General features: G+C 41.6%; 1 protein-coding gene across 1 annotated transcript in view; it reads left to right on the top strand.

The window, feature by feature from the left end:
* The window catches only part of LOC126095080 (cytochrome P450 4C1-like), a 131,301-nt gene that overhangs the window by 47,399 nt on the left and 69,919 nt on the right, over positions 1-13,983 (top strand). The window contains exons 2-5 of the mRNA XM_049909763.1: positions 1,833-1,939; positions 2,023-2,113; positions 2,191-2,376; positions 11,366-11,435. Of these exons, the coding sequence (XP_049765720.1) occupies positions 1,833-1,939; positions 2,023-2,113; positions 2,191-2,376; positions 11,366-11,435 (454 nt within the window). The remainder of the gene's footprint in view (positions 1-1,832; positions 1,940-2,022; positions 2,114-2,190; positions 2,377-11,365; positions 11,436-13,983) is intronic.

Below are 13,983 nucleotides of genomic sequence, written 5' to 3'. Positions count from 1 at the left end.
GATTCATATAACTTGTCGTGGGGTATGTAAACTGTCCTTTTGTTGGACAGCGTGATGACCTTATTAGAAGAGACTTTCTTTCTTAGCCGGCCGGAGTGGCCGAGCGGTTCTAGGCGCTACAGTCTGGTACAGCGCGATCGCTACGGTCGCAGGTTCGAATCCTGCCTCGGGCATGGATGTGTGTGAAGTCCTTAGGTTAGTTAGGTTTAAGTAGTTCTAAGTTCTAGGGGACTGGTGACCTCAGCAGTTAAGTCCCACAGTGCTCAGAGCCATTTTCTCTCTTACCTTCCGCGACGAGCAGATTAACTGTATCGCGTCTTAGGCAGGAAGTCCTACAGCACAAGTCTGCCTGGAGAGCATAACTGGATCTTCCCTTTTCATTGCTATTATATCTGTTATAGTATTCCTATGTGATATGTGATGGGTTGCATTCAAAGGTATACTACGTGTATCGTTAGAGTGAAAATCTCGTTCAGTTCTCCGCAGAGCGAGATTTTAGCTGTAGTCCTATGTTTGTGTCACTCATAACGAAATGCGCTTGTATTGACCAAGCTGGTTGGAATGATGATACCACGCTGGTTGGTTTATACCAGGGACAAATAAATAAAGAGACACTTAATGTAGAAAATACTTTGTATTTTTACGTAACGAGACACGTACTATTCCTCAACCTAGTCCTCACCAATATTAATACACTTGTACCAACGATGGACCTGATGCAAAGATGCCTTCCTCTTTTTGTATGAACCACTTTCCCACTAATTCTTTGACCTCCTCGTTATGCTGAAATTTTTTCCACCTAATGCCTCCGTTAGTGGAGCCACGTTGAAATCTTGCTCTGAAAATTATTACCTCCCCTTTCATTTCATAAAGTTCTTTCCAGTGTGTACCGCTTTGAGTCTTGTCTCCTTGAGTTGTTGCGTTAACTCTTTTGAGACGCACATTGCTCTACGTGTGCTTGTTACTGGTTTTGAACTGTCCCAACATTTATTGCAACCATTTTTGCTGTATGCAATTGTAACATGTCAGCTCTCACGAATAATGTCGCTAATGCGAGTTTCAAGCGAAGGAGCTGACATTTAAGCTGGCCGGCTCCGAGGACTTCGCACGACTGTTACTGAGATTCGACCGTGTTTGAACTGTTCTACTTCTTTATCAAAATTTCCGCGGTTCATACAACTTTCATTATATAGTACAATCATTTTAGAAAAGATTTTAGGTGGTTTCTCACCTTCAGAAAGGGAAAACCGGTGTTCAACTAACGTGGAGACTTCAAGCGGACACGCCATCGTTAAATTTAATATTGAGGTTATAAACCAAACAATTTTTCTATCTACCAGCTGTTCTCAGCCCATCCCAGTGATGATAACCTTAATTCATGAAAGTACAAACCTCTGCCTGTGCATTGTAGCTCATAGATTACTCCGATTAAGAATTTATGATCAGACACACTTATTTCGAGAAACAAGGGACTCAGATTAAGACAAAGTAATTTGTTAATGAAGATGAACGTCATTTATTTCAGCTTGTTCACCCTCTTAACAAAAATAGCTTAGATGCAGGAACATCGTCTATTTCTGGCAGCAGTGGGTCATTTTATTGCTTAGTCCGCAGCTCGTGGTCGTGCGGTAGCGTTCTCGCTTCCCGCGCCCGGGTTCCCGGGTTCGATTCCCGGCGGGGTCAGGGATTTTCTCTGCCTCGTGATGACTGGGTGTTGTGTGATGTCCTTAGGTTAGTTAGTAGTTCTAAGTTCTAGGGGACTGATGACCATAGATGTTAAGTCCCATAGTGCTCAGAGCCACCATTTTATTGCTTGGAACTTCCTGTTTCAGGTTTGCTGGCACTGGTACGGAAGGTAATGAAGAGTCACGGGACAGTATTCCGCATGTGGTATGGAAATTTGCCGGAGGTCCACATCATAAACGCAGAGAATATTGAGGTAGGCTTACCTGCTTTCTGACATTGCACAAGGCTCGGTTCCGTCAGCGCCTACGTCATCAGTTTTTTCCTTCGCTCCCGCAGAAAGTTCTCAGCAGCTGCGACCTCATCACAAAATCTGTGCACTACACATTCCTGAGACCGTGGCTGGGAGAAGGTCTCCTAACCAGCGCTGGTAAGCGAAACTCTCTTCAACATGTGAGAGCTCACCTCAGTCATCTGAACCGTTTGTGATCAAATTTTCTTCTCTAGGTAATAAATGGCAGAGGCGGAGGAAAATGTTGACTCCTGCGTTTCACTTCAAAATTCTTGAAAACTTTGTGGGTGTTTTCGCAGAAAAGTCGAAGGTGTTACTAGAAAAACTGAGAAAGAAAGCAGAGGGACCTGAATTTGACATCTACCCGTCCATAGCGCTTTGTTCACTCGATATTATTTGCGGTAAGAATACTCAATTCTTTGTGAAGCTATTAACTTTTATTAATTAATATATCAGTGTTTGCTAATTAGATTCACACAGATCCAACCATAAAATATTTACGTAGCATAAAAGGATTCCTCATGTGAAACACAGACAGTGTTCATCATGGTAATAAACGAGGTAGAGTACTGGTGTCGTCAAGCTCATAAATATGACGGAATGTAGCGCAGGTACATGGAAGAGTTCACGGTGCTGCTCTGGTACTTGTTATCCACTTCATGATGAATTATGCCTGTGTATGAGCGTCTCTTGTGACTCCATCGCATCTCGCATGACTAGCATCGAAGTGTAGCACTTTTTCACAATCGTGAAAGTAACTTTTTTTATTTAATGTGTGAACATAGTATTATGGTTGGAAACGGCGCGAGTTATATTGAAATAATTAGACAAAAGCGTGCTTTGACTGGCGTTTTTTGAGAACTATTAAATTTATGAATGAAGGGTTCGCAGGCCGTGTTTTCGAGGACAATAACCTGTGGACAGTTTTGAGATATAACTCTGCTCTATTTACTGCTGGATTTTCGTTCCTGATTACAACATCTACATGGTTACTCAGCAATTTACACTCAAATGCCTGACAGAGGGTTCATCGAATCATTTTCATATTACTTCTCTACCATTCCACTCACGAACGGCGTGTCGGAAAAAGAAACACCTAAATCTTTCCATTCGATCTCTGATTTATCTTATTTTATTATGATGATCATTTCTTCCTACGTAGGTGGGTGTCAACAAAATATTTTCACATTCGGAAGAGAAAGTTGGTGATTGAAATTTCGTAAATAGATCTCGCCGCAAAGAAAACCGCCTTTGTTTCAGTGACTGCCACCCCAACTCGCGTATCATATCAGTGACACTCACCCCTTTTGCGCAATAATAAGAAACGGTCTGCCCTTCTTTGCACTTTTTCGATGTCCTCCGTCAATCCTACCCGGTAAGGATCCCACACCGCGCAGCAATATTCCAGCAGAGGACGGACAAGTGTAAAGTAGGCTCTCTCTTTAGTGGGTTTGTCGCATCTTTTAAGTGATCTGCCAACAAAACGCAGTCTTTGTTTCGCCTTCCCCACATTATTATCTATGTGGTCTTTCCAATTTAAGTTGTTCGTAATTGTAATTCCTAGGTATTTAGTCGAATTGACAGCCCTTAGATTTGTGCAATTTATCGTATACCCGAAATTTATCGGATTTCTTTACCCATGTGGATGACCTCTCGCTTTTCTTTGTTTAGTGCAAATTGCCACTTTTCGCACCATACAGAAATTCTCTAGATCATTTTGTAATTGGAATTGACCGTCTGATGATTTTACTAGACGGTAAATTACAGCGTCATCTGCAATCAAAGGGGGCTGCTCAGATTATCACCTAGATCATTTATATAAATCAGGAACAGCAGAGGGCCTATGACACTACCTTTCTGACCGCCAGATATCACTTCTGTTCTACTCGATGATTTACCGACTATCACTACGAACTGTGGCCTCTTTGAGGGGAAATCACGAATCCAGTAACACAACTGAGACGATACTCCATATGCACGCAATTTGATTAACAGTCGCTTGTGAGGAACGGTATCAAAAGCCTTCTGGATATCTAGGAATATTGAATCGATCTGAAATCCCTTGCCGACAGCACTCATTATTTCATGGGAATAAAGAGCTAGCTCTGTTGCACAAGAACGATATTTTCTGAGTCCGTGTTGGTTATGTATCAATAAGTCATTTTCTGCAAGGTGATTTATAATGTTCGAGTACAGTCTATGCTCCAAAATCCTACTGCAAATTGAGGTCAGTGATATGCGTCTGTAATTCAATTGGTTACTCCTATTTCCTTTCTAGAATATTGGTGTGACCTGTGCTACTTTCCAGTCTTTAGGAACAGTCCTTTCGTCAAGTGAGCGGTTGTATATGATTGCCAAGAAAGGTGCTATTGTGTCTGCATACTCTGAAAGGAACCTGAGTGGTATACCATCTGGAATTCTGAAATATTTACTTCGTCTTCTTTCGTGAAGGAATTACGGAAAACTGTATTTAGTAGTACATGGCGGATACAAATTGTTGCAGTTCGCCTTTTGATGTCTAGTGGAAAGTATGAAAAAGACGAAAAGTGGACATGGAATCTCTGCTGTTGCCTTTCACGGCTGTTATGTTTCTATGCAAATAATGCAACATAAGGCACTAGTATCGCGAATTTCATTTATTTGTTTTTGCGTCTCATGCGCCGTGTGCTCGCTGCCATGTTGTCGGACCTCTGGTCTATATTTCACCTGTACAAGGGGTAGTCATCTCAATATACCAAATTCCTACCATCAAACTTGCCGACAATGTTAACCGTTCTCAGAAACATGAACAGACGTAAAGCATTGTAGCACGGGAGAAAGGATGTTTTAGATATTGTTGTTGTTGTTGTTGTTGTGGTCTTCAGTCCTGAGACTGGTTTGATGCAGCTCTCCATGCTACTCTATCCTGTGCAAGCTTCTTCATCTCCCAGTACCTACTGCAACCTACATCCTTCTGAATCTGCTTAGCGTATTCATCTCTTGGTCTCCCCCTACGATTTTTACCCTCCACGCTGCCTTCCAATACTAAACTGGTGATCCCTTGATGCCTCAGAACATGTCCTACCAACCGATCCCTTCTTCCGGTCAAGTTGTGCCACAAACTTCTCTTCTCCCCAATCCTATTCAATACTTCCTCATTAGTTATGTGATCTACCCATCTAATCTTCAGCATTCTTCTGTAGCACCACATTTCAAAAGCTTCTATTCTCTTCTTGTCCAAACTATTTACCGTCCATGTTTCACTTCCATACATGGCTACACTCCATACAAATACTTTCAGAAATGACTTCCTGACACTTAAATCTACACTCGATGTTAACAAATTTCTCTTCTTCAGAAACGCTTTCCTTGCCATTGCCAATCTACATTTTATATCCTCTCTACTTCGACCATCATCAGTTATTTTGCTCCCCAAATAGCAAAACTCCTTTACTACTTTAAGTGTCTCATTTCCTAATCTAATACCCTCAGCATCACCTGACTTAATTCGACTACATTCCATTATCCTCGTTTTGCTTTTGTTGATGTTCATCTTATATCCTCCCTTCAAGACACCATCCATTCCGTTCAACTGCTCTTCCAAGTCCTTTGCTGTCTCTGACAGAATTACAATGTCATCGGCGAACCTCAAAGTTTTTATTTCTTCTCCATGGATTTTAATACCTACTCCAAATTTTTCTTTTGTTTCCTTTACTGCTTGCTCAATATACAGATTGAATAACATTGGGGAGAGGCTACAACCCTGTCTCACTCCCTTCCCAACCGCTGCTTCCCTCTCATGCCCCTCGACTCTTATAACTGCCATCTGGTTTCTGTACAAATTGTAAATAGCCTTTCGCTCCCTGTATTTTACCCCTGCCACCTTTAGAATTTGAAAGAGAGTATTCCAGTCAACATTGTCAAAAGCTTTCTCTAAGTCTACAAATGCTAGAAACGTAGGTTTGCCTTTCCTTAATCTTTCTTCTAAGATAAGTCGTAAGGTCAGTATTGCCTCACGTGTTCCAGTATTTCTACGGAATCTAAACTGATCTTCCCCGAGATCGGCTTCTACTAGTTTTTCCATTCGTCTGTAAAGAATTCGTGTTAGTATTTTGCAGCTGTGGCTTATTAAACTGATAGTTCGGTAATTTTCACATCTGTCAACACCTGCTTTCTTTGGGATTGGAATTATTACATTCTTCTTGAAGTCTGAGGGTATTTCGCCTGTTTCATACATCTTGCTCACCAGATGGTAGAGTTTTGTCAGGACTGGCTCTCCCAAGGCCGTCAGTAGTTCTACTGGAATGTTGTCTACTCCGGGGGCCTTGTTTCGACTCAGGTCTTTCAGTGCTCTGTCAAACTCTTCACGCAGTATCGTATCTCCCATTTCATCTTCATCTACATCCTCTTCCATTTCCATAATATTGTCCTCTAGTGCATCGCCCTTGTATAGACCCTCTATATACTCCTTCCACCTTTCTGCTTTCCCTTCTTTGCTTAGAACTGGGTTTCCATCTGAGCTCTTGATGTTCATACAAGTGGTTCTCTTATCTCCAAAGGTTTCTTTAATTTTCCTGTAGGCAGTATCTATCTTACCCCTAGTGAGATAAGCCTCTACATCCTTACATTTGTCCTCTAGCCATCCCTGCTTAGCCATTCTGCACTTCCTGTCGATCTCATTTTTGAGACGTTTGTATTCCTTTTTGCCTGCTTCATTTACTGCATTTTTATATTTTCTCCTTTCATCAATTAAATTCAATATTTCTTCTGTTACCCAAGGGTTTCTACTAGCCCTCGTCTTTTTACCTACTTGATCCTCTGCTGCCTTCACTACTTCATCCCTCAAAGCTACCCATTCTTCTTCTACTGTATTTCTTTCCCCCATTCCTGTCAATTGTTCCCTTATGCTCTCCTTGAAACTCTGTACAACCTCTGGTTCTTTCAGTTTATCCAGGTCCCATCTCCTTAAATTCCCACCTTTTTGCAGTTTCTTTAGTTTTAATCTACAGGTCATAACCAATAGATTGTGGTCAGAGTCCACATCTGCCCCTGGAAATGTCTTACAATTTAAAACCTGGTTCCTAAATCTCTGTCTTACCATTATATAATCTATCTGATACCTTTTAGTATCTCCAGGGTTCTTCCATGTATACAACCTTCTATCATGATTCTTAAACCAAGTGTTAGCTATGATTAAGTTGTGCTCTGTGCAAAATTCTACCAGGCGGCTTCCTCTTTCATTTCTTAGCCCCAATCCATATTCACCTACTACGTTTCCTTCTCTCCCTTTTCCTACACTCGAATTCCAGTCACCCATGACTATTAAATTTTCGTCTCCCTTCACTATCTGAATAATTTCTTTTATTTCATCATACATTTCTTCAATTTCTTCGTCATCTGCAGAGCTAGTTGGCATATAAACTTGTACTACTGTAGTAGGTGTGGGCTTCGTATCTATCTTGGCCACAATAATGCGTTCACTATGCTGTTTGTAGTAGCTTACCCGCATTCCGATTTTCCTATTCATTATTAAACCTACTCCTGCATTACCCCTATTTGACTTTGTGTTTATAACCCTGTAGTCACCTGACCAGAAGTCTTGTTCCTCCTGCCACCGAACTTCACTAATTCCCACTATATCTAACTTTAACCTATCCATTTCCCTTTTTAAATTTTCTAACCTACCTGCCCGATTAAGGGATCTGACATTCCACGCTCCGATCCGTAGAACGCCAGTTTTCTTTCTCCTGATAACGACATCCTCTTGAGTAGTCCCCGCCCGGAGATCCGAATGGGGGACTATTTTACCTCCGGAATATTTTACCCAAGAAGACGCCATCATCATTTAATCATACAGTAAAGCTGCATGCCCTCGGGAAAAATTACGGCCGCAGTTTCCCCTTGCTTTCAGCCGTTCGCAGTACCAGCACAGCAAGGCCGTTTTGGTTAATGTTACAAGACCAGATCAGTCAATCATCCAGACTGTTGCCCCTGCAACTACTGAAAAGGCTGCTGCCCCTCTTCAGGAACCACACGTTTGTCTGGCCTCTCAACAGATACCCCTCCGTTGTGGTTGTACCTACGGTACGGCTATCTGTATCGCTGAGGCACGCAAGCCTCCCCACCAACGGCAAGGTCCATGGTTCATGGGGGTGGGGGTTATAAGATACATATACTGACGATCAAAGGTCTTTGATTTGAGAGCAATATCGTTCGTTGGCATTGATGTATACGCAGGGATACCTTCATGTGTATACGTAACATGACGTTACAGTCTTCGGTATGAGAATTTCAATGGTCTTTCGTTAGCCTGTGAACATAGTTCTGTGCATGAGATAAGCGCCACATATATACAGGGTGTTACAAAAAGGTACGGCCAAACTTTCAGGAAACATTCCTCACACACAAAGAAAGAAAATATGTTATGTGGACATGTGTCCGGAAACGCTTACTTTCCATGTTAGAGCTCATTTTATTACTTCTCTTCAAATCACATTAATCATGGAATGGAAACACGCAGCAACAGAACGTACCAGCGTGACTTCGAACACTTTGTTTGTTGGTTGTTTGTTGTTTTGGGGAAGGAGACCAGACAGCGAGGTCATCGGTCTCATCGGATTAGGGAAGGACGGGGAAGGAAGTCGGCCGTGCCCTTTGAAAGGAACCATCCCGGCATTTGCCTGGAGCGATTTAGGGAAATCACGGAAAACCTAAATCAGGATGGCCGGACGCGGGATTGAACCGTCGTCCTCCCGAATGCGAGTCCAGTGTCTAACAACACTTTGTTACAGGAAATGTTCAAAATGTCCTCCGTTAGCGAGGATACATCCATCCACCCTCCGTCGCATGGAATCCCTGATGCGCTGATGCAGCCCTGGAGAATGGCGTATTGTATCACAGCCGTCCACAATACGAACACGAAGAGTCTCTACATTTGGTACCGGGGTTGCGTAGACAAGAGCTTTCAAATGCCCCCATAAATGAAAGTCAAGAGGGTTGAGGGCATGAGAGCGTGGAGGCCATGGAATTGGTCCGCCTCTACCAATCCATCGGTCACCGAATCTGTTGTTGAGAAGCGTACGAACACTTCGACTGAAATGTGCAGGAGCTCCATCGTGAAGAACCACATGTTGTGTCGTACTTGTAAAGGCACATGTTCTAGCAGCACAGGTAGAGTATCCCGTATGAAATCATGATAACGTGCTCCATTGAGCGTAGGTGGAAGAACATGAGGCCCAATCAAGACATCACCAACAATGCCTGCCCAAACGTTCACAGAAAATCTGTGTTGATGACGTGATTGCACAATTGCGTGTGGATTCTCGTCAGCCCACACATGTTGATTGTGAAAATTTACAATTTCATCACGTTGGACTGAAGCCGAATCCGTAAAGAGAACATTTGCACTGAAATGAGGATTGACACATTGTTGGATGAACCATTCGCAGAAGTGTACCCGTAGAGGCCACTCAGCTGCTGATAGTGCCTGCACACGCTGTACATGGTACGGAAACAACTGGTTCTCCCGTAGCACTCTCCACACAGTGACGTGGTCAACGTTATCTTGTACAGCAGCAACTTATCTGACGCTGACATTAGGGTCATCGTCAACTGCACGAAGAATTCCCTCGTCCATTGCAGGCGTCCTCGTCGTTCTAGGTCTTCCCCAGTCGCGAGTCATAGGCTGGAATGTTTCGTGCTCCCTAAGACGCCGATCAATTGCTTCGAACGTCTTCCTGTCGGGACACCTTCGTTCTGGAAATTTGTCTCGATACAAACGTACCGCGCCACGGCTATTGCCCCGTGCTAATCCATACATCAAATGGGCATCTGCCAACTCCGCATTTGTAAACATTGCACTGACTGCAAAACCACGTTCGTGATGAACACTAACATGTTGATGTTACGTACTGATGTGCTTGATGCTAGTACTGTAGAGTAATGAGTCGCATGTCAACACAAGCACCGAAGTCAACATTACCTTCCTCCAATTGGGCCAACTGGCGGTGAATCGGGGAAGTGCAGTACATACTGACGAAACTAAAATGAGCTCTAACATGGAAATTAAGCGTTTCCGGACACATGTCCACATAACATCTTTTCTTTATTTATGTGAGAGGAATGTTTCCTGAAAGTTTGCCCGTACCTTTTTGTGACACCCTGTATACGAGCACTATACCATATTAGACTACATGCCAAAGGGAGAGCCTTGTATATGTTCGACAATGCATTTTTGCACCTTACATATTTTTTGAGTATGCGGAATGTCATAATACATTTAAGGCACGTAATACTACATGTATGACGTTAATACTACATGTATGACGTAGTCAGACATCTGTTACGTGTATGTTGATATGTGAAATAATAAGAATAATTATTTACGATTTCCTTGTGTATAGAACTAGATATTGGTATCATGTTTACCGAAACATGTTGCGTTTTTAAGTTGAATAAATCACACATTTGCAACAGTGGTGCGTCATAATCTCTATAGAGTCGTGTCGTGGTGATACAGATCATTACAACAGATTATTACGTGTTTCATTTATGTATCTTACCAGCAATCTAATCTGTAGTCTCGCAACTCAATTCTAGGGGAGGATAAACATCAACACTTGTTTTCTTCTTTCATACCTTTCTACAAACAAGTGACCTTCTTCAACGCGATTTCCTGCACCAGACATATACACTATGTTTCATTGGTTGCAACGTGGTGGTGTATCCCTCGTTTTTCGTGAACCAGTCGCTGAGTCTTTAAATTTCATTGATTGTAACAGTCAGTAGTCTACGCGCAGGATCTCTATGTAAATGTCATTGCTCCGTCACCATTAATACACAATACAGCAATCAACTGAATAGTTCTCTTGGTTATGTATTACGTATCTTGAATATGATCGAATCTCAATAAAAATTGAATCCCCGATTATTGATTTACTACGGGATTTCGCTTTACGTGATATAACAACAACAAAATGGCATGGTCTTCTTTTTTAACTTGTAGTGTCTTCTTTCAAAACTGAGTATTTTGAACATGCAGGAGTTGCTCCATTAAGATGCCAGAAACGAAAATCAACAAAATACACAGGTATGCATTTCTGGCGTGTAGATAACGCAATGAAGGTCCTTGCATAACAACAGAAAGCCCTGGTGATGAACCCTGTGGATTCTTAATGTATAAGGGCATAGCAAAAATGTTATAGGTCTAACGACAATAGACGGAATTCATTATCAAGTTTTCCGTTTATTTTAGTGTCTCGGTTTACCAAGAACACCTCTGCCCTTAGGGCTTGGACCAATCTTTGTATGAATTACTGTTTAATGCAGTCCGACGTAACCGAGATATATCTGTATGATAATTAGATATTACGTTGATTCGATTTAAAAAAATTGTACTCTTCTTTTCGGCAGAGACTGCAATGGGCACATGCGTCAACGCCCAAGAGGATGCTGGGTCCGAGTACGTTTCGGCAACCTGCTCGTGAGTATGTCTCCGTAGCTGTTACTCCTAATGCTGTTACTCTTATACTATATTAACAGAGAAAAAATACTGCTTATCATCTTTAACCACAACACGATCGATATCTACAAAAACACAACAATGGCGTCGTTTTGACAGTAAGAAACCACTTCTACAGCACATTCATAGAGCCGAATGTCTTACGAATTTTCAGTCGTAGGGACAAATAAATAAAAGCAGTGGATATTCTCTGTGTCTTACTGTTTTTAACATGGCTGTTACTCAGCAGCCTTATACGAGTTTGCCGGCCGCGGTGGTCTAGCGGTTCTGGCGCTGCAGTCCGGAACCGCGGGACTGCTACGGTCGCAGGTTCGAATCCTGCCTCGGGCATGGGTGTGTGTGATGTCCTTAGGTTAGTTAGGTTTAAGTAGTTCTAAGTTCTAGGGGACTTATGACCTAAGCTGTTGAGTCCCATAGTGCTCAGAGCCTTATACGAGTTTCAACATAGGATTATACAGCCAACTGGTTGCACATAAATTGTAGGTACATTGAGCTAGGTTTCGACACCTACTGGGGTGTCTTCATCAGAATGAAATGTTGCTAAATCCCATAAAATAATACATTTCTATGTATTACTTTATAGGATTTAGCAACATTTATACGTATTACATTACAGGATTTAGCAACATTTCAGTTTGATGAAGACATCTCTATTAGGTGTCGATACCTAGGTCAATGTAACTACAGTTTATGTGCAACCAGCTGACTACTTAATCCTATGTTGATTCAGTACGTATATTTAATAATACACTGTACTTAGAAAATTGTATTTAGATACAATAGAGAATGTGAACTTCATTCAGCGAAAGTTTGCAGCACAATGCACTGTAAACTGAACAGTTAGTAGTTGAGAAACGAATCAGACAGGATGGTAATCTATGTATTATAGAAACTATTTAATATGTACATTGAGCAAGCAGTAAAGAAAACTAAGTACAAATTTGGAAAGAGAATTAAGGTACTGAGTGAAAAATAGCAACCTTTAAATTTTGTTGTGAACTTGTAGTTCGGTCAGAGACGTCAAAGGACTTCGACGACCAGTTGAACAGAATAAATAGTGTTATGAAATTAATGACAAAATTAGTAAGCAGAGGTTGTATAATGAAGTCGAATTCAATCAGGCACTGCAGAGGGAATCAGAGCAATAAATGCAATAAGAGTACAGTAGAAGGAATCAGTAGAAAGGCAGGGTTCCTATGAAAGTAATAGTACAGTGTTGGAAGCACACATCTATCGACTTTATTATGAAAGTAGGACATATATATAAGACTAAAGCATGATGGCAGAATTACACAGTTTCTTTCTTAACACGAATAACAAAATGTGTCGTTAGCACTTCCTTGATGGGAATTGATATAAAGGTCCTCGCTGTCCTGTTGTGTTATTTCATTGTTAGTCCTTGTCCAATCTCGGTTCTCCCTAATTAATTCAAAAATTCTCTTCAGCATTTACACTGTTACGGTTTCTAGTTCTTGGAGTGACATTGTCGTATCATTTTTTTTCCAGCCCACATACGGCTTCAAATTGCCTTCCACTGCGGTAAACACGCCTTGCAGGTACTCCAGAAAGGTTTTCCAAGGGGTTCAAATCCGGATTACGGGCACACAAGGGTAACACATCAGTATCTTTATCTTCAAACCACTTTTTCGTTGTGACAGAAACGTGTACAGATGAATCATCTTGTTAAAACCTTAGGTTTTCATCTCCCAGTTGCTCTAGGTACTCCAAAAAGATTTTCCAAGGGGTTCAAATCCGTGTTACGGGCACACAAGGGTAATACATCAGTATCTTTATCTTCAAACCACTTTTTCGTTGTGACAGAAACGTGTACAGATGAATCATCTTGTTGAAACCTTAGGTTTTCATCCCCCAGGTCCTCTAGGTACTCCAAAAAGATTTTCCAAGGGGTTCAAATCCGGGTTACGGGCACACAAGGGTAATACATCATTATCTTTATCTTCAAACCACTTTTTCGTTGTAACAGAAACGTGTACAGATGAATTATCTTGAAATCCATCCGGCCCGTCTAAATTAAATTTCTTCCCATTACTGAAGATGCTTTCATTCCACTCTGAAGTCCATGACGTATGTTTTTCAACAAATTCTAATCTATCCAGTTCATGCTTGGGTGTTAAAGCAGGTCGTTTCTTCAATGGTAGATGTTTGTCATTTGACAAAATTTGTGGCACACGTTTGGCCATTACTGGCAACTGTAAATCAGAGACAAGTTGACAAGGATAACGGTTTGTGACCCTTACGTTGCACAAACGTAACCGTCTCGATTCCTCAGGTAATTTTCCACTTTTCCCACATTTTCCTTTCTATCTACATTTTGCACCCTATCTGATGAAATTATCAATCATTTGAACGGTTCCACTTGTTGGAGATATGACGATTAGAATATCTCATTTCCTTGCACAAACCTATTTTTTCTTTTTCATCGCATGAGAACTGTTTTCCGCGTGGCATTGTCACAATCGTGGCTTATGGGTACAACACGCACTGTCGC

Source organism: Schistocerca cancellata, chromosome 8 (genome assembly GCF_023864275.1).
Source record: "Schistocerca cancellata isolate TAMUIC-IGC-003103 chromosome 8, iqSchCanc2.1, whole genome shotgun sequence".
NCBI classification, from domain to species: domain Eukaryota; kingdom Metazoa; phylum Arthropoda; class Insecta; order Orthoptera; family Acrididae; genus Schistocerca; species Schistocerca cancellata.
The sequence above is the reverse complement of the archived record's forward strand: the minus strand, read 5'-3'. Positions and strand labels throughout refer to the sequence as shown.